Source organism: Cupressus sempervirens, chromosome 9 (assembly GCF_028749045.1).
Source record: "Cupressus sempervirens isolate cs-2001-9-10 chromosome 9, ASM2874904v1, whole genome shotgun sequence".
NCBI lineage: Eukaryota > Viridiplantae > Streptophyta > Pinopsida > Cupressales > Cupressaceae > Cupressus > Cupressus sempervirens.
Window position 1 is genome coordinate 797,732,281 of NC_143126.1, and position 26,471 is coordinate 797,758,751.

Consider the following 26,471-nt stretch of genomic DNA (forward strand, 5'->3'; position numbering starts at 1 on the left):
GAGACATTACTTGATGCCTAAGGAATTTGTATTGTACATTGATCATAAAACTTTACAGTATTTGGGAAGTCAGAATAAGTTGAATCAGAGACATGAAACATCTGATGTCTTCTCACAATCTCAAACAAAGTAGCAAATGCTATGAGTAGAAGAAGAAGTTTGTTGACAGAGATGAGAGTTTAAGAGTTTGGGTTTGATTATTTGAAGAACTCGTATGAAACTGATCCTGATTTTGCAAAACCTTGGAAACCTTGTAAGAATCACATCACTTATGAACAAGATAAGTGAGTTGATCATTTCATTCAAGAAGATATGTTGTTTAAAGGAATTCAATTGTATATACCTAGAGGATCTATGAGAGAAAATATCATTAAGGAGAAACATAGTGGTGGACTTGGAGGACATTTGGGATTGATAAGACACTGAAGTTGCTTTTAGAAAGATACTTTTGGCTACATATGTACAAGGATGTTCGAAGGATGGTAAAGACTTGCAATATTTGTTAAGTTGCTAAAGGAACTAGTTAGCACATGAGATTGGATACACCTTTACCTGTTCCTTGTAAACCTTGGGAAGATATCAGTATGGACTTTGTTTTGGGATTACCTAGAACTCATAGGGGTAATGATTGTATCTTTGTGGTGATTGACAGATTTATAAGATGGCACATTCCATACCTTGTAAGAAGACATCAAATGTGGTACACAACAGATCTATCTTTCAGAAAGATTGTGAGATTACATGGATTGACTAAGACTATTGTTTCAAACAGAGATGCTAAGTTTACTAGTTACTTTTGGAGAACACTATGGAAGTTGAATACTGAGCTTAAGTTTAGTTCTACATTATATCTATAGACAAATGGACAAATTGAAGTTGTAAACAGAAGTTTGGGTAACCTGTTGAGATGTTTGATTGGAGACAAACCTACTAATAGGGACTTGGTCTTGGCACAAGCACAATTTGCATATAATAGTTCAGTAAACAAAAGCACTAAGAAGACAACTTTTGAGATAGTAAACGGACTACATCTTAGAGGAACTACAGAGTTGAGAACCAGAATGTTGAGTTGAAACATAGTGTCGAAGTTGAGGAATTTGTGGACTTTATGAAGAATTTACATGAAGTAAAGAGTAATCTGAATAATGCTAATCAAGAATATAAGGAAAGAGCAAATAAGAGGTGAAGACATAAGACTTTTGAGGTTGGAAATGAGGTGATAGTACATTTGAAGAACAAATTTCCTATTGGTACTTATAGCAAGTTGAAGATGAAGAAATTTGGGCTTTGTAAGATCTTCTAGAAATATGACAGTGGAAATGCCTTTGAAGTTGAATTGCCTGATGACATGAATATTTCACCTATTTTCAATATTTCAAACATTTATGAGTACTTTGAATCTGATGAAGAGACATCTGATAAATCTAATGATCCTAAAAAGAAGACAGAGGGAATAGACAAGATTTTGGATACTAGAGTCTATAAGAACACCAGAGGAAAGGATAACAAAGAATACTTAGTGAAGTGGAAGAATAAACCAGTTAGAGAAAGTTCTTGGATTTTTCAAGTTGAGTTCGATCTTTATGATACTTCTCAGAACATCAGGACTTCCTAATGTGGACATCGGTCATTATTTACCCTAGGTATCTGATGTAGGAGCATCCTGGGTTCTTTGTCAATCTTGCATCAACCAAAAATATTTCATGTTTATTTGTTTATGTCTTTTGTTTGAGGAATGGCACTTGTTATTCGTATTCCTTCTTTCTACGCAGTTGGCTTCTTAATGTGGACCTATCATGGATCCTTCTCCTGCATTCATAGAACTTAATTTGATCGTATCTGGGGGTTATCCTTTCTCTTTTCTTGTCATGTGTTCTTTCTTGGCAGCTTTGAGTAACATGCAATTTTGGCTTCTGCGAGGTAATTTATCAAGGCTTTCCATGTCCTTGGGATATTCTTCTTGGATCACGTGTGGACCTATCTTTGTCTCCGCGGATGTTATTTTTCTTAATTGGAAGGTCATTGATTTGTCCTTTGGACCAGGACCTATATTTTGTAATAATTTACCTGACAAGCCAGCTTGTTGTCTTGTTGTCTATATATATTCGAGATCTAGGATTAGAATAGACACAATGAAGCTAGATAAAAGGAAGATAATAAGATTTTGGCTCTGTAAGCCCGAGCTTCTAAGCTTGCAGGTTGTAGTTTGATTGTTGATGGCTGCAAGCAAGTAGGCATTATGCTTGGTATGTTGAAGGAAGATTGTCTCAGAATATCTATATTGAATTCAATTTAATCTCTAGTGGTTTCTCCCATTTTGTGGGCTTTCATGTGTAACTCTAGCAAGGGTAGCTTGGGAGTGTCCTTGTTGGACCCTCTTGGCCTTGCGTCAAAGGCGTAAAAGGCACTCTTTCCTCTGTGTTCTCAACAACACTGGCTTTAGGCTGAGACCTTCCCTACTTCCATTGTTCGTAAGCTAAATCATTGTGACAATCCTTGATCACATCGCCATATTTATGACAGTAGTTACACTAAACCTTCTTTGTATCTTGAGACTGACTGGAGCCCTTCTGTTGAGATGACTGAGCTTTGCATTTATCCATGTGAAAGGATTTGGCTGCAAATGCTTTCTCCAAGGAGGACGAAGTGGCACTCCTATCAAATTGTTGTTTCCAACGATCTTACTACAAAAGTTTGGTCCACAACACTAGAAACTTCAGATTAACATTAGTGGAAGTAATGTTGAGTCTCTATAAAGTGCTCATAAGATTTAGGTAGACTCTTCAGAGAGATAACTATCATATCTTATTCGTCCATTTTTCGACCAATAGCTTCGAGATGATCTCAAATGTCCTTAATCTTTGTGAGATGCTCCGATAAGGACATATGTTCATTCATCATGATGGAGAACAACTTGTTCTTCAGGAAGAATGTGTGGCACTTGTCGGATGTCTCATGCAACTCCTTTAGATGCTTCCAAATTTTTTATGTTGACTTGCTAGAAGGAATCTAAGGCAACTGCTCATCTATGACAGAGAGCTTGAGAAGCATGATAACTTCTTGATTCCGGTAATCAAACTTGTTCTGGTCTGATCCGGCTGTGGTAGGACGGTTCTTTGTTCTCAAAACAAGATCATCAAGAACATGATACTCAAAAATTGCCACTATGTGTTGCTTCCATGTGATTAAATTTTTGTTGTTGAATCTTTGATTGCCTTCCAACATTAAGTTGGTCAATGATGCAATCTTGCATGCTTCTCAATGCAAGAAAAATGAAAAATAAAGATGAGGCAATAGCACAAAATCTGAAACATGAATCCAGAGTAAAAACTAAGGCATAGACAAGTACAAACTTCAAAGAACACTATGACTAGCATGGAATTTGAGAAAAAGATTATAGCTAAACCAAAAAAATCCAACAAAGCCCCACAAGAGCACTTAAAAAACCCACAAGGAATCCATAATCAAATCAATTTTCTGACTAGCGCAAAGTTCAAGGCAAAAAATTTAAAAACTGAGACACCCATAAAATTTTGACAACCTAGTTGAGCTTTTGAAAAACCCACCAAAAATCTATAATTAAACTTTTAATCTGGCAAAGAGCAAAGAATTTTGAAAGAAAACTTAGCCATCTGTAAAAACCTTTAAACAATGGCAGACTGGCTGTAAAAAAATTGAAAAATTAATTATATCAAATGTTTATTTTTAAAAATTAATTTACTTTGTCTTCATGGATTGCTAGTAATTTTACAACTTAAATAAATTATTTTAATTGTTTACTTTGTATTGTCTTCATAGGTTGCCAGATCATCTGGATCAAAAAGGAATTGGAGCACATATTCTTTCATCTACTAAGTATAGTGCAATAGGTTGCAATAAAAAAGAGTAATAAACTTAGTATATGTGCACTCCATCTTGTGTCTCCTTTCATACAAGCAGAATGAATACAAAAAAGGGGAAATAGAGATGTGAAATTTAGATGCAGAGCATACAGAGCATACAGACTTGGATGCTTCCACTTCTCAGTTTGCAATTGCTGAAATGGAAAAATTTGGCAGCGATAATAATATTGGTGCAGCTGATCCCATTGGTCTTGGCACTATTTGTGAATCAACTAATACCATTGAAGAAGATGGACATGAAGGTGAGATGAATAAATTATTAATCCGTACATTAAAACAGTGATACTTGATGTTATGAATTATCAATTAACATTTATATATTTTGATGGTAAAGTATATGATGCTATGATTGCAAGTTTATGGTAAAATATATGATGCTAACATTCAAAATTTATATATGTTTTTGTATTAATGAACCCAAACCCCATTTCAAAATTTGGTGTCCCGGGAAACCGGTGAAACCAAACCAGCGACTTAGGTATTAGTAGAAGCTACTGAAGATGAGACTGTGGACCATGTGAATCTTCAAAGACAACCAAGCAAGTTATCAATTTGTGCACTCAATGCTAGCAGAAAATTTTGACACGATTTGCTTCAAAGACTCCTCATGCCAGTATTAATTAGCTACCTTTTATACCATATAAAGTCATAAAAAGAAACACTACTTGAGAGGTATATTTTTGTCACAGTTTGTTTATTAAATAACACGGCATGAATGATGGGGATTTATTACATAATTCAATCCCTAATTTGAATTATGAAAGACAACTAACATCCCTGGTATATTAGCGTGTAGACTAAATACTAGAGATTGTATCTTAGCTATTGTAATGATGTCAAAACTCTTTTACTTTGAATGCCTCTTTGTTTTCAAGGAGAAACTATAAATTAACAATGTCATTGATTTTATAAGTTATAAAACAATGCGAAGCATTTTTATGCACACATATCTGTGTTGCATAAGGGATCATTTGTTTCTTTTAGAGTTCATACCTCTCCATAACCACAAGCAAAGTGCAAAGGAGTCCGACCTTCAGAATCTTTCTCATTTTTATCTGCACCATTTTCAAGAAGGTTCTTCAATCCCTGCATTCATACAAAAATTTATTTCAAAATATTATATTGGTACATAAGACTGTCTTAGTGGTATGCACATCTTTGTTTTAAACACTCGGCTATGCATAATATATGAAAGTACGAAAAACATTTTTTAAATGTAAAGAAACATTAGGGAAAATCTTCTTATGGAATACAGAATTAATCCTAAAAAACTGAATATTGGTGTAAGAAAATGATAGACTAATCTTGTGAAAAAACTATATATGAGCACACCCAAAAGAATGTGGCTGAGGAAGATTCGTACAGGTGGGAAAATTTGAACAGTGGCGCAACTAATACAAAGATAACACAGAAGCTACAAAGAGGGGTCACACTAACTTCTAAGAATCAGCTGCACCCTGGAAGAACTATTAGACCAAATGAGCTAGAAATGAATCCTCATTTGACGCATAAATGGCCATTCCTAGTGATGTGGCAAAGTTGATGCATGTGGGACGCTCGAGGCACATACTTCATTGCATGGAACATGCATCAGAATAAATAGAAACATCTTGGTATGTGTTAACAAAAGACCCAATTCCAAGGAAATATGCAATCATTTAGAGTTAGAATTGCCTTAGATATCTCATAATTGCAGTGCAAGAAGACAGTTGTAAGAAGAGGGCTTTGAGGGGTTCAACTTGTGCATATACTGTATGTGAAGGGAAGCTGCCATTTAGAATGGAATTAGGATTACATAACTAGAGCATTAAGCAACTTGTGCATCTTTGTCTTTCTGTTAGTCAAGTTACTGGTGAATTCACCTTGGGTACAAGAGTAGCACATGGGTACAAGAGTAGCACATGGATGCTAAGTAGGTAGTTGTAGAGTAGTAAAGTGCACAATAATAATGTGGATAGTGTTGATCACACTGAGGTTCCAACAAATTCAACTAGCATGAAAGGCCAAAGGAGTTCAAACCCATTCTATCTGTGAAAGCACACAGAAACATAAGCTTCAGGTGTGCTTGCCCTTGAGCCTAGGAGGGACTGAAGTCCATTCCCCCAGTCTGTTCATCTTAAACTTGATGGGTGATCTCTGATTGGTGCATTAGGATAAGGAGAATCATGGCAAGGTCATACAGGCACAGGTGGAGATGCTGATGAGGATTTGGTTTCATGCACCATGCACATTGTGTGTGATGTGACAAATGAAAACTCAGCACTATTGAGAGAAAAAGCAGTAACAATGAGATGTGCAATAACTGAAATAAGCAAACAGTTTGGAAGGATATTCCATGAATTGCAATATATTCTATGAGAAGGATTCAAGAAAAAAGTCAGAAAATAGTGATTAGAGTTCCACAGAAATCAGAAAGTAGACATTCCAGATCTAAAGGCGAACCAAGAATTTGGCATTTCTAATTGAGAAAAAAGCTACCATTGAATTACATTATTAGAGAAAAACAAAATTTATATGCCCCAGGATCAAGAGATTAAACAAGAACCCAGACTTTTGGATTACAAAACAGCTATATTGAATTACAGAACTAAATCATGAGAAAACCTTGAACAGACAGATATTAAGTGCAGAAAAAACACAAAAACATCAGATTTGCGAATAGAAGAAAGGGCACTCCAAGAAACATAACACAGATCCAATAAACAAATAAGTTCTTTCTTGTTTAGGGAGTGATCTCATATACCATGACTTTACTCAAGCATGGCAATTCACATAAGTCTCATTATTATCCATCAGGTGAACTTCTGTATTGAATGATTTGAAAAGAATATGAAGCTCCATAATGAAAGAAATTACATTTTTCTGGTGTCAATCCTCAAAACACAAGATTAAGGATTTCCCACAGCTGCTCCGCAGATAAGGCTTCACCCAAAGAACCAGAGCCTCTACATTCTTCCAAGGCCCCAATGCAGAGGAAAGATGGACCACAGTGTCTCACAACAGGAAGGGCTCCTTGTTTTCTTCTGCTATCCACAAGCAACAAGGTTCCATTTAAACCACAGCCACTCCTGCAATCAGATGTTTCGCTGCCAAACCCTCTTAAGAAGGGAAAAGAGCCTCTGCTGCAGTCATTGAGGGTGTTATTTGCTCAGCTTGAGTTTGAACCCCTCAACATGCCTCAGTGCTAACTACTCAGCCAATCACTCCCCACCACTCTCACAGTCCTGGGCAATTGAAGGCAACCATGCTCCAGAAACATTCAGGGTTCCTTATGCTGGCTTTTAAAAAGAGTTTGGCTTCTTGAACAATAGTTTCTCCTCTCTTAAGCACAAGGACAATATGCGATAATTTGAGTCACGAATTTTGTGTCATGGAATGTCTGAAGTCTCACTGACCTCGCTAGGAAGTTTCCTATGCAGAATACTTGACAGAAATATCCTGATATAGATTTTTTTTAGTCTTCAGGAAATCAAAATTGCTTCATCCATGCTTTCTGAGGCATGTCATTTTATTTGGCCAGCCCTGGATTTTGCACTCAATCATGACGCAGGTCAACATTTTCAGAGACAAAATTTGACCATTTCCAAGTTTCGGGGACAATTTTCGATTTTTTTTGCGTGACCAGCTTGGAAATGTTTCCAGCTGTCTCCAAGTCCCCGAAATGGTTTTTTTTCCAGTACTTGGACATTTGGAATGGAAATGCATTTCTGGGTTAACACTACTACAAGATTATTGCCAAGGCATTTGATCTTAATATCCATCATTTACATCTATAGATTTTCCAGCTAGAACAAATCAGTTTGATAAAGTCCAAGTTTATTATGGACAACATTATTTTTGAGTGGGAAGGCATGGAGTCACCATATTCCTTAAAATTGATATCATTTGGCCTCTTCCCTTACCATGTTCAGTGCCCTTGGCTTTGGCCCTTGTCTAATCCAATTTGTGAAAATTTTGTTTCGGGATGCCTCTGTGTGTATCACATCAAAAGCCACTAGTTTAAGGCTTTTGGACTTTTTTGATCTACCTAATAAGGGTGTCATTTGGCTCCTTCCTTGTATATTTTGCAGTGTTACGGGACTCGGACTCACCTCTGACTCGGAAAGTCAAAATCCGACTCGGACTCGGACTCGGACTCGGACTCGGCGACCAGACTCGGCAAGGACTCGGAAAATCAAACAACCCATGAAATTAAAAGATTTTTAAGCATTTAACGATTTTTTCATGCATCATTTAGTCAATTAACATCAAATACACAATAATTGAGATAAATAGAAGCTACTTAACACTCATACACAATTTTGCATAGATCACACAAGTATAACAACGAATTTTTGAAGGAAAAAACTGAATAACATAATATAAAGTTGACGATTTAAGATTTGAGATTCAATCCTTAATAGATTCCTGACATACCACAACATCATTTTCAGAATTCATATACATTGTAAAAAAACACCTTCCAGAAATCTCTGTCTTTTTATTTTATTTTATTTTTAAATTTATAAAAAACAAAATTCGGAGAGTCTTGGGCTCTGGACTTGGCAGAGTCCTTGGACTCGGCGAGTCCACGTGGACTCGGCCGAGTCAGAGTCTAGAGGCCATTTGCCTTGGAAAGGTTGCCTCTGCCTCGGACTCACAGAGTCCTACTCCAACTTGGCAAGTCCTGGAACACTGATATTTTGGTTGCTGAAGGCTTTTTGGGCATTTTCTGGTAAAGTCTCTTTCTATGAGGCGGGTCAGGGAATTTCCCTTACCAAGCACCTTCGCAACTTGTCAATGGCCATTTTGTGAATGATTATTTTCACATCTTGACTCAAGATGAGCACAATGTCAAAGAGATGCTTCAATGTCTCAACACATTTTGCTCAGCCATTGGGTTTGCCATTCAATAGCATAGAACTAAATGCTACCAAAAATCCTTCCTCTAAGCTCCCTCTTGGATGTTTCTATTAAATTTTCAAGGATCACTTGCAAATGTAATAACACTGCCAGATCGGTTTGTGTGTTCCAAATGCAACATCCCCTTAGATTTATATATAAAGAATAGGCCATGAATAGACATGTCCGTTCAAGGGACATGTCTATTCATTAATCAGATAATTAATATGATAACAAATTTAATCACATATATGTGTGCGTGTGTATATTATATTAATTTTTCTCATATAACAATAACCTTATATCTCAAATATAAAGAACACATATTATATCTCATATATAATCAAATATCCTACTGAAGCTATCAAACATCAACACTCCCTCTTAGCTTAAAAGGATAAACACATAAGAATTAATATTACTACAACGTAATATTACAAATAACAATTTTAAGGATATCTCATTTGATATCTCTAGATTACCACCATTTGATATCGCATTCAACATCATGAGTATTGGTCTTCTGGAATATCAACATATGACATTCACCAAGTACCCAAATAAGGTTTGATATCACATCTAATATTAAGAGTATTGGCCTCCTAGACTATCAATGATATTCACCAAGTACCCAAATAAGGTTTGATATCACATCTAATATCAAGAGTATTGGCCTCCTAGAATATCAATGATATTCGCCAAGTACGTTTTGAGTAATGGACTTCCAGAATGTTGAGATCCAAGAAATTCACCATATACTCAATTTATTTGATCTCATAATACAAGCTATTGTAAGATTGTCACCTTACAACAACTTCTGCAAATACAAGTGACATCATTTGGAAGTCATCACTTCCTCATGATGTACATAGGGAGTAGGTCCATTAAAATCACAAAGCCACGAGGTATATTCATGAATTACAACCCTCTTAACTGCTACAATTTATTGATCACTGGAGAATCCATCTCAACATGGTTTACTACCTCTGAATCAATATGATCGAGATCACCAAAAGTTGACTGAATCATATCCTCTATCTTCTCCCTCTCTTTCAAGGTTGCCTCTAATGAAATATCAAGCTCCCTCTAAATCTCAATCTCCCTCTTCTAGCAATAACATTCTCGAAGGAAAGGATCAAAGCACATAGCTCTTATAGTACATAAATATAAATAAGAATGTTGACATTAATTAGAATGTTAGTAATTTAACTCATGCTTATTACCAACAATAACATACATAATTTTAACATAACTCTTTATTTTATATTTCCAATAAAAGAAATAAGATAACATAATACTCAATCTTTACCTTTCATACTCTCATAATGAATCTCTTCATATCTAACAACATTATAAATTGTCATCATTTCCTTACACTATCAAATATCTACCATAATATGTTAACAATGCAAGGAATTAAAAAATATATAATTACCTTGGACTATTTAACATATCATAATTATGTTCAAGTTAGATAATTAACATTTATGAACACACTTCTTGAATTTAAATTAAAAATGCATTGAGTATGTTGTTACCCACATCGATGCTCATATGCATGCGCTTCATGTGACATCTGCACTTCTAAATGGTTCCACCCATCCTTGCATATCACCTTTACCTTGCTTCATTTCACATTTCCACATGTTGTGCTAGGTAAGAATTTGTATGGTGACTTATTTATCGCCTTGACATACTCTTTGATTATTGGGTCACTAGTTTGCACAATTGCATATACCATTGCTTTTAATATATATATCTTCCACCCTCTTACAAGATATCATATTGATCTCATCAATCCTTTACATCAAACTTGATTGGATCGACAAGCGAAAGCTTATCTCTGTATCACCGTAAACCCTTGTTTTAATATCTTTGACGGTTTCATGATTAACGGTGATCTTGCCTAAACTCACTTGGCACGGTTTACATGTTGAGCCCTCACAAATTCATTGGTATGGCCCGCTGCATGTGGTTTCGAAACGCTAAATAAATTATACTCTCCCATTTTTAGATCGAATGCAAAGATAAATGCCACATAATCTCTTCTTCATACGGTTCTTTCCCGTGATTTGCCTTTCTATCCTTGTGGGTCTGTTGCGTACGACTAAGGGTCTTCTTTTATATGGTAGATGTAATCATTTTGCCTTTCCTTATATCCACATGTGGATTTGCATGCATATCATGATGGGGCGTTGTTTTTCCTTTTTCCCATTCTCGCAAGTAGAATGATATCACTTTATTTATCTTTTACTTCAAACATTAACATTACAAATGCTCATCTGTGCCTCCGTCAATTGCTTGTGGAAAACTCCTATGTATGGTGTGGGGAAGTAGAAGGAAGGCACATGTCATATGTACCACTTAAAAAAATTTGCAAAAGTCTCATGTTTTGGGAGTTTAACTGAAGTCAGCAACTTTGTATTTACGCCCAGACCTGTATTTGTGCTCCCGCTAGCGATATTGGAGTGTTCATTTGATACCCAATGGGGGTGTAGGAAAGCTTCCACACAGAGACCAAGTGACCATCATACCATTTATTTCACTGAGTTGAAGACATTACGCACAATACCCCTTGTTGAATACAATCATCGCCTTTTTACAAACATTTATGAATTGGAAAATATGCTGCAGAGGGGAAACGCAAAATGAAATTTTCCGGGCTCACAAGTTATGACGAATATTTAATCCACATCTCTGGATATAATAATATTTATTTCAAACATTCATGAAATATGATGTTACCTCTAATGCACAAAGAATGGTCTTTAAACTTCAGAAACTACAAAGATGCACTTTTATCATTTATTGAAGTTTACAAGCTACACAAGAACTAGGTTTTGATACATGTTAAAGTATAGCTTCAGTAGAAGTGAAGCTCTCACTACATTTGGTATATGAATTTGTGTTTATCTTATATATACATATAAATATTTATATATAGTTTCTGATTATGTATCTCAGAAATTATTCATAAATTTTAATATTAGTTGTATCTCCCAGAAGTTTATATATATATATATAGTTTCTGATTATGTATCTCAGAAATTATTCATAAATTTTAATATTAGTTGTATCTCCCAAAAGTTTAGATATATATATATATATATAGTGATTATCAAAAGGCTATCGATGTTTGTCATGTTACAAGATTCAAGAATTGGCAGAGTAACGGATTTCCGGATTATTGATTGATTAACAGAGGAATAAATGTGTTCCTTATAAAGAATTACAAGGACATTGCTTCTAAAAGAAATGATGTAGACTGAAGACGGAATTAGAAACAAAACTGAAGACAGGATAGGAAACATTCCTATCTAAACTGACGACAAAAAAGACAGGATAGGAAACATTACTATCTAGACCGAAAGACGGACTACAGACAAGTGGTTGATCATTATAGAAAGTATAAGATATTATCTTAATACCCTCCCTTAATGGTCAACGTACAGATGTCAGAACAGTCTGGGATAACTGAGACCCACCCTGGATCTATAGAATGCTGAAACCAAGAAGCTTTGCCAGAAGAGTGCTATGATTCAAAACAGATTGCAATTACAAAACTAAAAAACAATAAAACCCAGAATCTCGTGCAAACTTGCGTATTACAGACAACATGAAATGATTTTTAAGGAGAAAATCAACAAACCCAGAAAAATAGAAACAGACTAAGAAGACGAAAAATGCAGCTTTGCCTTGATCAAGAAGCTCGAATACTTGACTTCTGATGCTGCTGATACAGATGCTCATAATATGTGAATATCTTAAAGGGCACAAACTTCGAGGTGAGAAAATGAAGGACCCAGAAAAATTGGAGTACCCAAAAGAGAGCTTGAAAAACCCAGGAATAATATGCTGTCAGAATCCAAATTTGATGGCTCAAAAATCGAGGCACCCAAAGAAATCTAACGACAACCCATTTGAGATCTTGAAAAGCCCACCAAGAATTTGTAATCAAAAAACAATTCTGACTCCAAAAATTAGGGTTTCGAGCAAAAAATCAGTCGGCGGCCATGGAGGTCGAAATGGCAAAAAATGTTAGTTTTCTAGAAAAAAAATGTCAATTTAGCAATGGTAGGTGGCAAACAGGTATTTGTTGTGATCAAACAACACAGAGCCATCTGAAAACGACTATGATTGCCCTTTAAAAATGTGGATTTGGCAGGAGCAGAGCTGTTTTTTGTTGGATACAAATCATGCTGCAAAAAATGACCTGATTTGTAGAGTACAAACAAGCACGGTTTGCTGAGTAGTGTTAAATTCGGACCAGACACGAGCACCTATGTTTTTTTTGGATTAAAAAATGACCACGATTTTTCCAAATTTTTTGATAAAAAACGACCATGAAATTCAGATGTTTTTTCAATACGTGATTTGCAGAACTAGACGCAAAAAGAAATCACAATTTTCAGCGAGGAGTCACAAAACCCTAGCTTGAGATTTCTCCAAGTAGAAAAACCTAGGCGGGTTTTAGAGAAAATCGACTGAAATTTTTTTTGAAAAAATTTAAACAAATAATTTCAAGAAGAAATTATAAATTTTTCAAAAAAAAATTAACTCTAATACCATGTTACAAGATTCAAGAATTGGCAGATTAACGGATTTCCAGATTATTGATTGATTAAGAGAGGAACAAATGTGTTCCTTATAAAAAATTACAAGGACGTTGTTTATTTTGTTGTTTCTAAAAGAAACAATGTAGACTGAAGATGGAATTAGAAACAAAACTGAAGACAAAATAGTAAACATTCCTATCTAAACTGAAGACAAAATAGACAGGATAGGAAACATTCCTATCTAGACTAAAAGACAGACTACAAATAAGTAGTTGATCATTATAGAAAGTATAAGATATTATCTTAATATGTCATAACTATCGGCCTTGCATATATTAGCTAAACCAAAGGCGTGAAAACAAGTTTATGGTCCACATAGGGACATGACCCTATGTAGCCATTGGCCACTTAGAGTCATGTCTTTGTAGATCACCAGCTGGGAATGAACAGCAATCACAAGGCAATGCTCTATCCCCAACAGCGATCAATAACATAATTCAGTATAATAATATAAGGAATTGCAAAATACACATGGCATCATATTCATATATATAACAGTATAATTATCTATCAGAATTCTGTATCAGAATCATATAAATATATAAGAAATACTCCTAGTTCTATATCAGAACTTTGACATTACTGATCAGGAAGTATGAAGAAGATATCAGTATATCTCTATCAGAGATCCCCTTTAACTTATACAATACCATGTTAACTTTTCGAGGATCACTTGTAGATGTAATAGCACTGCCGGATTGGTTTGCGTGTTCCAAATGCAACATCCTCTTAGATTTATACTAAGTCACAAGGTTCGAGTTCAAGTTCGAGTTCGACAACTATGAAGTTAGGATCAAGTTCGGCAGGGTCCAAAAAAATTCGGGAAAAAATTCGACATTAAATTTATCTTAAATAAATATATAAATAAAACAAAAAATTAATGTAATAATAAATAAAAATATAATATATTAGTATTTTACCAATGAGAAGAAGGTCAATAAAAAATATATAAAAATTTAATATTTTTCTAATAAAGAATATACCTAATTATTTTACTATTAATAAATAAATAAAAATAGCATACATTATAATAATGTTATTAACTATTGAAACCTAAATTAAAATGAAATACATTATAACAATGTTACTAACTATTAGAAATGGTAGTCGGGACTTGCTAATAGTCGTTGTTGATGCCGCCGCTACTGGGAGATTGTTAGGATCTTACCGCTACAACCACCTTACTATCAGATGTTGAACATGGACCCTCTTCTTCAGACGCAAATAATCTTAGATGCTAAACGACCTACATAAATGACAACTGACGACTAGTTCAAATGCCTCTACTCTAGATGCAGACGTGCAAATGATTCTACTTCAAACGCAAATGATTTCAAACGCCAGATGACTAATGATTTCCCATGCCACGACTTGCAATAGACGACGTAAATGATTTGCAAGCTGCGGTAGACAATTTGCCTTGCCATCCTTCAGAAACGATCTTCAGAAGAAATAATTTTGAGCAAATAGAGCTTCATTTTAAAGTTTTTTTTTGGCCGAAAACCCTAAAAAATGACACCTATGAAATATGTTCTCTGCCAAAAGACAGTCAGAATGATTTCATACAAATTTTATGCCGAATTTAACGATTTTTTTTTTTTTTTTTTTGAAGTTTGCCGAAATCCAAACATGAAGCCGAAAATTCGGCGAACCCTATGACTTAGGATTTATATATAGAGAATAGGCCATGAATAGACATGTCCCATGATGGGACATGTCTACATGTCTATTCATTAATCAAATAATTAATATGATAAAAAAATTAATCACATATATATGTGTATTATATTAATTTTTCTCATATAACAATAACCTTACATCTCAAATATAAAGAATGCAAGGCATTGGCCTGCAGTGCAGCGGTTGCTGCTTCTTTTTGTAATAAGAAGATCTTGTGTTCGATTCCCAAAATGGGAGGTTAAACAAGCTTAATATAAAATATAAAGAACACACACACAAACACAAACACACACACAAATATATATATATATATATATATATATATCCTACTGAAGCTATCAAACATCAAAAGCTCCACCATGGGTGGAAGTGGCTTGGCCATTGTGAGATCTTTCAATTTTTAGGAGTTCCCTTCACTTTCCAAGGGTCTCTCATGGACCTTTGAAATGCGGTCCTTGCTAGAATTGAGTAAAAGCTACCCTAGTGGAGAACCAGGTCACTCTCTCTAGCTAAACAATTTCAAGTGTCCTCTAAAATCCTTGCAGCCACCCATGTCCATTACTCGCCTTGTTGGGCTTCATCAAAGGCCTCTTACAACAAGCTTGTGAACTTGCCAAGGGATTCCTATTCAGACTCCCTCTAAATCTGATAGCAGTCTTCCTTTTCTTGCAAGAACGTCCCTGAAAGAAAGGAAAAGATCAAGGAAAATAGATCTTATTATAGAAATACAAATAAGAGATTAACTATATTGGGAGTACAATACTAAGAAATTGTACTCAAAAGGCAATACTTATCTCATGTAGTCAAGGATAATGCCCTCCAAATGACTTCTTCTATTAAGTCATTGTTTCCAAGATAATTCACAATTGCCAAGGATTTCCTTCTCCATTGCATGCTTGTTAATTGTAATGATATAACCACTATCCTTATGAGATATGTCTATAATCATTGATTAGTTTTTACACTAAATTGAGCTACTTTTGAATTAGTATTCATTCCCAAATTTATCTAAATCACCAATAAACTCTTTATCACATGTGGGGCCCAACGTCTATTTATCAATGTTTGGCCACGTCGTCGATCTGCCCATTTGAAGGAATCTTAATTACCATGTTATTTTTCACAATACAATTGCATTCACTTTGGGACCTTTAAAACATCACTAATGAGTCTATCCTCTATGTATTCTATAGTTACTAAAGTCAAAATATCTTCTAACAATTATTGATTTGATCGAACATAACGCGCTTCATCCTCGTGCTTCAAATATAGTGCATATTCGGATTTGACTTTAAGCACTTCCCTAATGGTACAAGCTCTGCTTATGACTTATAATGGACCGTCTCCTATACATGTGTCATTATCAGTAATATTTATTGTGTTGTTTCAGTGGTGTTGATTCTATAAGACTTCAATTATATTTTTATTGTTCACTACAATATAACATATATTGTAATGATGGAAAGACTCCTTTATTGTTCGACATCACTATTCTCTTGTGGTGGGTTACTATTCATGCGGGCAACATATTAATATTGTCCCTTAATGAGATGTGCTTGACTATATTCTACATAAGTAGGAGATATTTCCACAGCAAGTCAAATTGTGATATTGCTATCAGGATTTAACTGCGTAGTTTTTGAGTCAAACTGATTGATCCATGTATCATGAGTAGTGATTCATACACGAATCCATATCTCATGAGAATAAATGGAATCCATCTCTCCCAGTACTAGGATGGGTGACCTCCCGGGAAGTCCCGAAGCTTCACCTTTGTGAGCATCACCTAGATCCAATGAGTGCTAAGTGTTCCATTTAGTCTCATGAGAGTTGGATTTGTGTATGAATCACTACTCATGATACATGGGTCGATCAGTTTGACCTAAAAACTACACAGTTAATCCTAATAGCATTATCACAATTTGACTTGTGGAAATATCTCCTACTTATCAATTAATGAGCTTATGAGGCTTTCTAATGAATGGTTCATAAGGCACAACACTAGGTGAAGGTTTTGCAAATGGGGTTGCAAGCAGAGTGGGTTTAACCATGGAGGAAACTCAAAAGTTTAGCGGGCTTGAGTTGGAGTAGTATTGGGTTGAGTGACCTCCCGAGAAGTCCTGGTGCTTCACCTCTGTGAGCATCACCTAGCTCCGATGAGTGCTAAGTGTTCCATTTATTCTCACGAGAGATGGATTCTTGTATGAATTACTACTCATGATATGGGTCAATCAATTTGACTAAAAAATACACAGTTAAATCCAAAATAGCAATATCACAATTTGACTTGCTATGGAAATATCTCCTACTTATCAATTGATGAGCTTATAGGGCTTTCTAATAAATGGTTCATAAGGCACAACACTTGGTGAAGGTTTTGCAAATGGGGTTACAAGCAGAGTGGGTTTAGCCATAGAAGAAACACTATAGTTAAGCGCACTTGATCTGGAGAAGTACTGGGAAGGGTGACCTCCCGAGAAGTCCCAGTGCTTCACCTCTATGAGTATCACCTCTACTTGCTCAAATGTTGCTTGTGCCTGAGTAGATGGAACTCAATCTGGATCTTCACACCCCTGCATGTGAATGCAAAGGGGCACCCCCCAACTCGACCCTACGGAGAGTTAATTGCAAAAATCTATTTCCCTTCGTTAGATCCAATGAGTGCTAAGTGTTCCATTTATTCTCATGAGAGATGGATTTGTGTATGAATCACTACTCATGATACATAGGTCAATCAGTTTGACTCAAAAACTACACAATTTAATCCTGATAGCAATATCACAATATAGTCTGCATAATCAAATGGGGTCGCCTTGGGATATGTTATCCTTCAATATGGCTTGTCTTCCCTTTCATGACCATGCTCATATTAAATATGTCTTCATTCTATGTATGCATGGTTAATAATGGGTCCAACATGTAAGTCACCTTTATTATGGCAGTATCCATGTAGATTGCAAGGTTTGTATTTGCCCTTTCTCTTTTTAGACCTTCGATTGATTCTTATATTTCAAAGGTGATTAGATGCGTCACACATTAAATATGATTGCACATTCCTTCTATTCATCACTGCAAGGATTAATGTTGACCACAGATGTAGTTTGGATTGAATAGTAAATGTAATCGATGTTTCACTTAGGGCTGTGTGGGATGCTGCTTGAATCTCCCTTTTGTGGATCCCTCCTATTACGCTCCACTAATTATCAGCTTTCCTTAATAGTGGTCACTGTACACAATGTCAATAAACACGCCGCAAATAGATGAATGTATGTATTTTTACTTTGCTCCCCTATCGTCAGTTATACTCCTATTCACTGGTTAGGATTAAAACACCTGACTATACAATTTCATTCATAGCCAATTGTCCTTTCTTTTCTGCAGCTAAGGCTAATCTCTTATGAATATGCGATGATTGTGAAGAAAAGGTCTATGAAATCTAACTCTATCTAACACGCTTTTAATCATTTTCTTACATTTGCAGCCTAGCTTTGATATCATGTTATATTTAGGATTGTTCAAATGTAATAGCATTGCCTGATTAAAGTATGTGTTTTCCAAAGGTAGCAGTTGCTTGCATTTATATTTAGAATAAGCCAAGAAGAGATGTGTCCCTTCATGGGACATGTCTATTCATTATTATGTAATTAATATAATGAAAAATTATAAATTTGTAGTTATATATATATATATATATATAACTAATTTCCGTGAATCATTATTAAATAAATTTCTCTCAATATATATATTATATCTCACATGATATTAATTAAATATATATAATATCTTCTATAGTTTAACTCATAGGTTTATCCAACAGAAGCTACCAAAAACAATAACAAAGAATATTTGTGTCTAAAGCTTTGTTTTTGTAGTTTTTTTGCTATCTATGAGAATATTCGATCTTCCAGTTAGTCGACTAGGGTTTTCACAAAACTCTGTTTTATTGTCAAGTTGATTTTTTATTACATATTTTGATAGTTTTTTCAAGAGCTTTCTTGGGTATCTCTCCAATCTTTCTGCATCTTCCAAAAATTTGTATTGGGATTCGTGCCTGAAAATTTGCAGTTCAGTCTCAAAATTTGTGCATGTTTTTCTACATCATATTATTCACAGTGTGATTTGCACATGTTGCATGCATTTTGCCTCGATATTTCTTGTTACCATTTGGTCAACCATCTTTGACCTCATCTTCTCAATGACATCTCTGACAAACATTCTACTTGAGGGCAGTCAGAAATTTAACAACAAAAATGACAATATTTGGGATCCACATATGATGACAATTTTTTAATATGTCTTGGTAAAATTGTTTTGGGGAAGTATTAACCCTCCAGGGGAAGAAGGCAAAGAGAAGGATAAATTTGTTCAGCAGAATCGAGAAGCTATTAGGCTCATAAACTTTCAATCAATAATGATCACCTACCATAGGTTTCTTCCAGCAAAACAACTGTTGAACTGTGAATGCATCTCAAAAGCTTGCATGAAAGCTCTGATAAAAGTCATGTGTTCTTCCCAAAGACCATGTTTTTCACAATCATGATGGATGAACAGGTGTCCATACGGATCATCTCAATAAAATCAAAGGCATTCGAGACCAGCTGGAAGCCATTGGACACAAAATGGAAGAATACATGGTGATGATCACTCTAAAGAGTCTAATGTCTTCCTATGAGCACTTTGTTGAAACTCTCAACCTTGCCTCCACTCATTTTGATATTTCATTTTCCTATCTCTACATAATGCTTCTACAATAAGATCGCTGGAAACAACAATTCAATAGTGGTGCCAACTCATCTTCAAACCCACAAGCTTTCTCAGCTTACTCAGTTCATAAGGATACAGGTCACAATTAGTTCTCTCAATCTTCTTAGCAAAATCCCTCTGCTCAATCATCAAAAGGCCTGGAAAAGGAAACTATTTAGTGCAACTAATACCATAAGTTTGGTCATATGAAGTTGAAGTGTTGTGAATGCTTAGCTGCTCAACCCAAGCAATCTAGCCTATAGTGCATATTCCAAAGCAAATTGAGAAAGGTCAGTCTTCCTTTCACACTTTCGTGGCTAAAAGACCTATAGATCATGTAAAATTCTCCGCCTGCTATTGATTCAGGAGCCTCCCACCACTTCACTCATCTACAAGACTAGTTCATAGATTTACAGCCATTCTCATATTCAGTCATTTTTGGAGGAGAAGAATATTGCTACCAAAAAAGGCAATATAAAAATTTAGTTCAGAGGAAGGAAACTGATTTTCCTTGATGTATACTATGTTCCAGGAATGGATCTTAATCTTCTCTCAAGTCAATCAAATTTTGAGACATTTTCCTTGGCTTGATTTGTGCTTCAGTTCACATCAGTGAAATATCATTGATCAGAAGACTTAGTCTATTATTGTTGTAGGTGTTGAGGATCATGATCTTTTCAGACCTTTTGAGTCTGGTGATTCTCAGAAGCATGCTATGGAAGCCCAACACTTCTCTATTGTTACACTGGCATTAGTGGTATGAGCGCTTGAATGTGCACTATCTTTCTCAACTTGTTCAAAAAGATCTTTGTTGATGTTTTGGTAGCTTTAGTAGGATAAATCTATGAGATCAAGCGAAATTAATATAATTATATATATACAACTATAATTAAGTTTTCCATTATATAAATTATATTGATGAACAGATGTCTCATGAAGGGACATGTCTCTTCTCTTGGTTTATTCCTCATACAAATACAAGAGGATGATGCCATTTGGAAAATACATACCAAGAATATGGCAGTGCTTAGTACATTTGCAGTAATCCTCAAAAACTTAACACAGTATCAGAGCCAGACTTCAAATGTAAAGAATAAAAAAAAGGGAGAAGATATTCAAGGAATAATCACAGAAGAAACATGACAAATAAAGTAATATAAGCAAATAAAATTAATAAGGGCGAACAAATGGGACTTGAAAAGGAGGAATTAGTATGAAATGAACGTCGACCATTAAGAGTTTGCAGCAGACGGGAGAGGGAGGTTAAAACCGCTCACTGCAGGTATAGGTAAGAGGAAACAAGTATTCTACAGACTCTCCAGCCTATTGAAGATGGCAGAAATTATATAAAATGATGGAATGGAGAATCACGTCAGGTCTACAACCATCGTATTAAGGGTGACATTTTCAAAAGTTTTTGAGCATCTATGCAAGAAATTTCGCTAAGGAAGATTACGAGCATAGTTGGCATAATCGCAAAGTAATCTACAATTTTTCAAAAATCACCAAGTATTTTGGATGGGCGAGTTTTCCTGCCACAAAATCACAAATTCAAAAACTTGGCAGTATGCAAAAAATCATCAATTAATGGCAGAGTTTTTGGCGAGTTTTTAACAAAAACTCGTGAGTTTAAACCAACAACTATCCTGTGCGCACAAGCTAGGGATATAGGCCAAAAAGTTACATGTTTTCTGTGCATTTGAAGGCTTGAGGAGTGGAGAGAAGAAGGGTGCCAAGGCATTCTTAGGTACCTAGACCCCCTCTCTTTTCTGCTAGTAGAGCTAAGAAGAGGAAGATGTGATTGTATCGATGTATTTAGTATTTACTTCTAGTTTGACATAAAATATTTACGATTTTGCTTCCCCCCATTAGCATTCCGCATCAGATTGCGATTTTGTACCCACTGTGCATTTATATATATCTAAACTATGTTTGTTTCTTTTGTGTTCTCTTTAATTAACTCATTACATGCATCTTCTCATTGAATTTCGCAAAAAAAATGTATTTTTAATTAAATTAAGAGGTTTTTTAGGTTCCCAAGTTTTTCTTGAGTTTTTTCCTTAAAACTATCCGATTTTTTCCCAAATAAACTTTTTGTGGCTTGGCGAGTTGTTGTCGAGTGAGAGTTTTCCAACTATGATTACGAGTGTAAAGCTAACTATGTGCCAAATTGGCTAAATAACAAATTGATAACAAGGCCAAGTCATGGATTTAGGGATAAACGGATATACTCCAGCGACGGGGATACCATTGATCTTCAACATCTAGATATGTTTGCAAGTAATCTCAAATGTAGGTCCAAGTTAAGAAGAATCCCAAACTAGCTAAATAGTCTAAACACTCAATCAATTACCATTCAGTGGAGAGCCGCATAACTTTTACAATCAGCAATAATTCATTTGGACTATACATATAGGAAGACCAAGGCATCGAACACGGGGAGATAGAGAGAAATATGAAGGAAGAATAGGACAATCTTCCTACTCAATAGTATAATCCATGGCATTCAGAGATTATTGAATAGCTGATACTCGCATTTGTAAATTGCCTTTTACCCACGTTGGAAGTCCAAACATTAGAAAGCTTCAGAGAAATGTATTCCTAGCGTAGACCATTTACTCTCTACACAAATGCTTAAGAGTAAAAACCAAAAGCTATGTTAGATAGGGAGAGAATGGTCAAACTATGGAATCACGGAATCTTACAAGCACTGAAAATGAAGGTCTTCGCATAATACAAAGTCAAACACCAAATAAGTACCACCAACAAAGGTGACGTGGATGCCACCGAAATAGGACAGTTCTAAAAAAATTACGCATTGGACAGTAAAGGTAGACTCCCCATACCAATACCAGCACATTATTGGTACAAACATCGACATCATTTGCTGAATAAGAAGACCATGTGCTCGATAATCCTATAGAAAATTTGTCAGATGTTGAGAAGCAATCTTACATTGGCATGGAGAGTTATGATTGATTCATACAATGAAGTGATTAAGTGGTGAATTGAGTAAGGCGACCACCTTTTCCCTACAGGGACATTCCACAGGACACCCACTAAGTGGGATTTGATGAGATTGTCACTGCGAAATAATGAAAGTTTCTATACTCATTATCTCAAATAGTGACAACAGCTTCATGATATGTAAGGAAACTTAGATAATTATAAATAAGAGAAATAATGAGTAAGCGATATCACGTGAGAAAATAGAACGAGTGAGTAGAATATAGTAGAATATAAAAGCATGCAAAGTACAATTTTGATGAGGAACTCTCTCACACTAAAATCAGTTCAAATTTAAGGGGATTCATCACTCTAACATAACCCTTTAATTACAAGAGATAAGTATTTTTTGATTATTATATCTTAAGAAGTACTTTTATTTATATTTTTGTAGTTAATATTATTCTATGCATATTACAAGAGCTATTTGCCTTGATCTTTTCCTCTGAGAATGTTATTTGAAGGAAGAGGGAGGAAAAGGGAGACTGAGACTCAGAGGAAGCTTAACATTTCATTAGAGACAACCTTGAAAGAGAGGGAGCAAATAGAGAATATAATTCAGTCAACCTTCCATGATCTCAGTCATACTGATTCAGAGGGAATAAACCATGTTAAAAGGGATGTAATGGGCACCCTAGAAATGCCCAAAAAACTGAACCAACTGCTGATAGTGATTTTAATGTCTTTGCATAGATTTGAAACCACATAACATGAACAAAAAGGAATTTATGCAAAACTGAAGATTGAACTACTATTGAAATAATATTAGTTTTCAAGCTAATAAAATCAAATACATAGCAAACTTTCCAACTTACTAATTACTCCAACAGTATAACATGTTATTCCAGTCATGATTTCCCAACTTGTTGCTATAGTAGTATGAATAGTGCCACGCTACCATGCTGGTACAGTAAAAACTGCCTTCAATCAGTCCAAGACCCTCATTAAAACATTCCTCCACAATGGCATAAGTATCGGACAAGGAATGAGAATGGTATGAGCAAACACCCAATCCGCCTATAGCTGGAAATGAGCCCAAGCTGCCTATTAATGAAGCTAATAGGAATGAATTCCAAAGGCCAAACCCCAAGGGAATGACGTCTAGAATGTTACAAGAGAGGATAGACGTCCTCTAATGCCAAAAACAAATCCGTAACTCATGTATCCAATTTCTTCTCATATTCAACCTGCTTAACAATAGCCACAAGCTCTCCTTTTATTCCTACTTCATAGGGTTGACCACTTTTCACAAGCAATGTGGGATAAACAAAATAACATTTTAAAAAAAAAGGCTAACGGTCACACAACTGGACAACTGCTAAAGTGAGGACATTACACTCTGCCCCCCTTGAAATTGCTTGTCCTCAAGCAATCTCAGTCCTATTTGCTGTAACACCTACTCACTCTCCCAAGTAGCATCTTCCTCCAGCAGGTCTCTCCATCTAACTAAATATTCTTTAATCACCCTATTCTGCAGAGTCCTCTCCCTAGTATCTAGAATAGCCTCAGGAATCAATACAAGCTTCCCCTCCTCATTTTATAGTGGCAAATCTGCAAAAGGCACAACTCTCTGACCAATGGCTTTCTTAAGCCTCGACACATGAAACACATTATGCACTTAACTGCCCTCTGGAAGCTCAATCTCGTAGGCAACCTCACCCACCCTGCGAATCACTTTGTAGAGACCATAAAACCTAGGTTTCAACTTCTCTACTCCGCTCTTCTTGAGTGATGACTGTCTGTATGGTTGTCGCCTCAAGTAAACCATATCCCCAACCTCAAAGCTGCGCTCTATTCGATGCTGGTCAGCATACAATTTTTGCTAATTTTGGGCTTGTTGTATATTCTCCTTGAGCACCCTCAAAATATCGTGACTATCCTACAAGAAGTTTTTTGCTTTGGGCACTCTACTTTTCCCCAAAACCAAATCCATGAAACTAGGTGCTTCATAACCGTACCGTGCCATGAATGGAGTCATCTTGATGGACATATGATAAGTGGTGTTATAACAGTACTTTCTCATATGTATCCATTTGACCCAAGCCCTCTGTTGTGCAGTCACATAGTTCCTCAGATATCCTTCCATCCCTTTATTCACAATCTCTGTCTGCCCATCTGTCTGCGGATGATAACTAGTGCTAGGTGTAAGATCTATACCACACAACCCAAACAATTCCTGCCAAAAAGCACTCATAAATTTACTATCCCAATCACTAACAATGAAACCAGGTAGCCCATGTAACCTAAATATCTCTCTGAAGAAAAGATCGGCCACCTATATTGCTGTGTAAGTGGATGGAATAGCAAAGAAGTGAGCAAACTTCGCCAGCCGGTCAACTACCACATAGATGCAATCTCTCCCCTGTACTCGTGGTAACCTAGTGATGAAGTCTATAGAAATACTTTCCCATTTCCTATCCGAAATGGGCAAAGGTTGTAACAACCCTGCAGGATATGTGTGCTCTCCCTTATTCTGTTGACAAACTGCACACTCCCTGACATGCTTCTAAACATCATTCTTGAGCCCTTTCCATGTGAATTGCTCATGGATCTGCCTACAGGTCTTAAAGACCCCTAGATGTCCAGCTGTAGGTGCATCATGAAATGCCTTCATTATTACCTCCCTAGACTGTGATGAAGGAATCAAATATATCCTACCCTGGAACTTCATCAATCTGTCCATTACCACATAACGATCATCCTGTATGGTGCCTACAATCACTCAGAGGCCCAGGTATCCCTTGCATACTCTGTCGTAATCTTATTTCTCCAATCTCCTGTAATCTCAACTAGAGCACAAATATGAGGTCTCCTGGATAAAGCATCTGCCACCACATTCTTCTTACCTTTGACAAACTCAATGTCAAAGTCATAAGCCCGCAACTTCGTAATCCACTTCTGTTGTCTATCATTCAAATCACACAAACTCATGAGTATTTGATGTTGTTGTGATCAGTCTTGATAACAAACTTCCCCACAACTAGGTAGGACCGAAACTTGGCCAATGCATGCATATTAGCCAACGTCTTCCGATCATAGATGGAATAGCTCCTCTCCACTCCACGGAGTTTCCTATTCTCAAAAGCAATGGGATGCTTCTCCTGCATCAGGATTGCCCCAATCCCATCACCTGACACATCACAATGAAGTTCAAATGGCTTTGTTAAGTCCAATAGAGCTAATACTGGACATGATGACATCACCTTCTTGAAATGATCGAAGCATCTTTGAGCTGCCCCTATCCGTGCAAAGGCCCCTTTCCTCGTAAGGTTTGTCAAGGGTGCAGTAGTTTGTGAAAACCCCTTAATAAATCTCCTATAAACCCTGCAAAGACCAAAGAACCCCTTAAGCTGTGTAAGGTTCGTAGGAGTAGGCCAATGAACAATAACTCTAATCTTTTCGGGATCTACCCGAACTCCATCTACACTAATGATATGCCCAAGGTATAGTAACTCAATCAACCCAAACTCTCACTTAGATTCCTTGGCATATAGTGACTCTTTCTCCAAAATGGACAACACCATCTCAAGATGTTGTAAATGCTCCTCCCAAATCTTATTGAAGATCAAAATGTCCTCAAAGAAAATCAGGACAAATCTCCTAAGCTATCCCCTGAATACCTGATTCATGCAACTCTGGAACA

General features: G+C 35.9%; 1 protein-coding gene across 1 annotated transcript in view; it reads right to left on the reverse strand.

The window, feature by feature from the left end:
• LOC149541122 (ankyrin repeat domain-containing protein 2B-like) overlaps positions 1-26,471 on the reverse strand; it is a 64,826-nt gene that overhangs the window by 7,281 nt on the left and 31,074 nt on the right. The window contains exon 6 of the mRNA XM_089802118.1: positions 4,896-4,988. Within this exon, the coding sequence (XP_089658244.1) occupies positions 4,896-4,988 (93 nt within the window). The remainder of the gene's footprint in view (positions 1-4,895; positions 4,989-26,471) is intronic.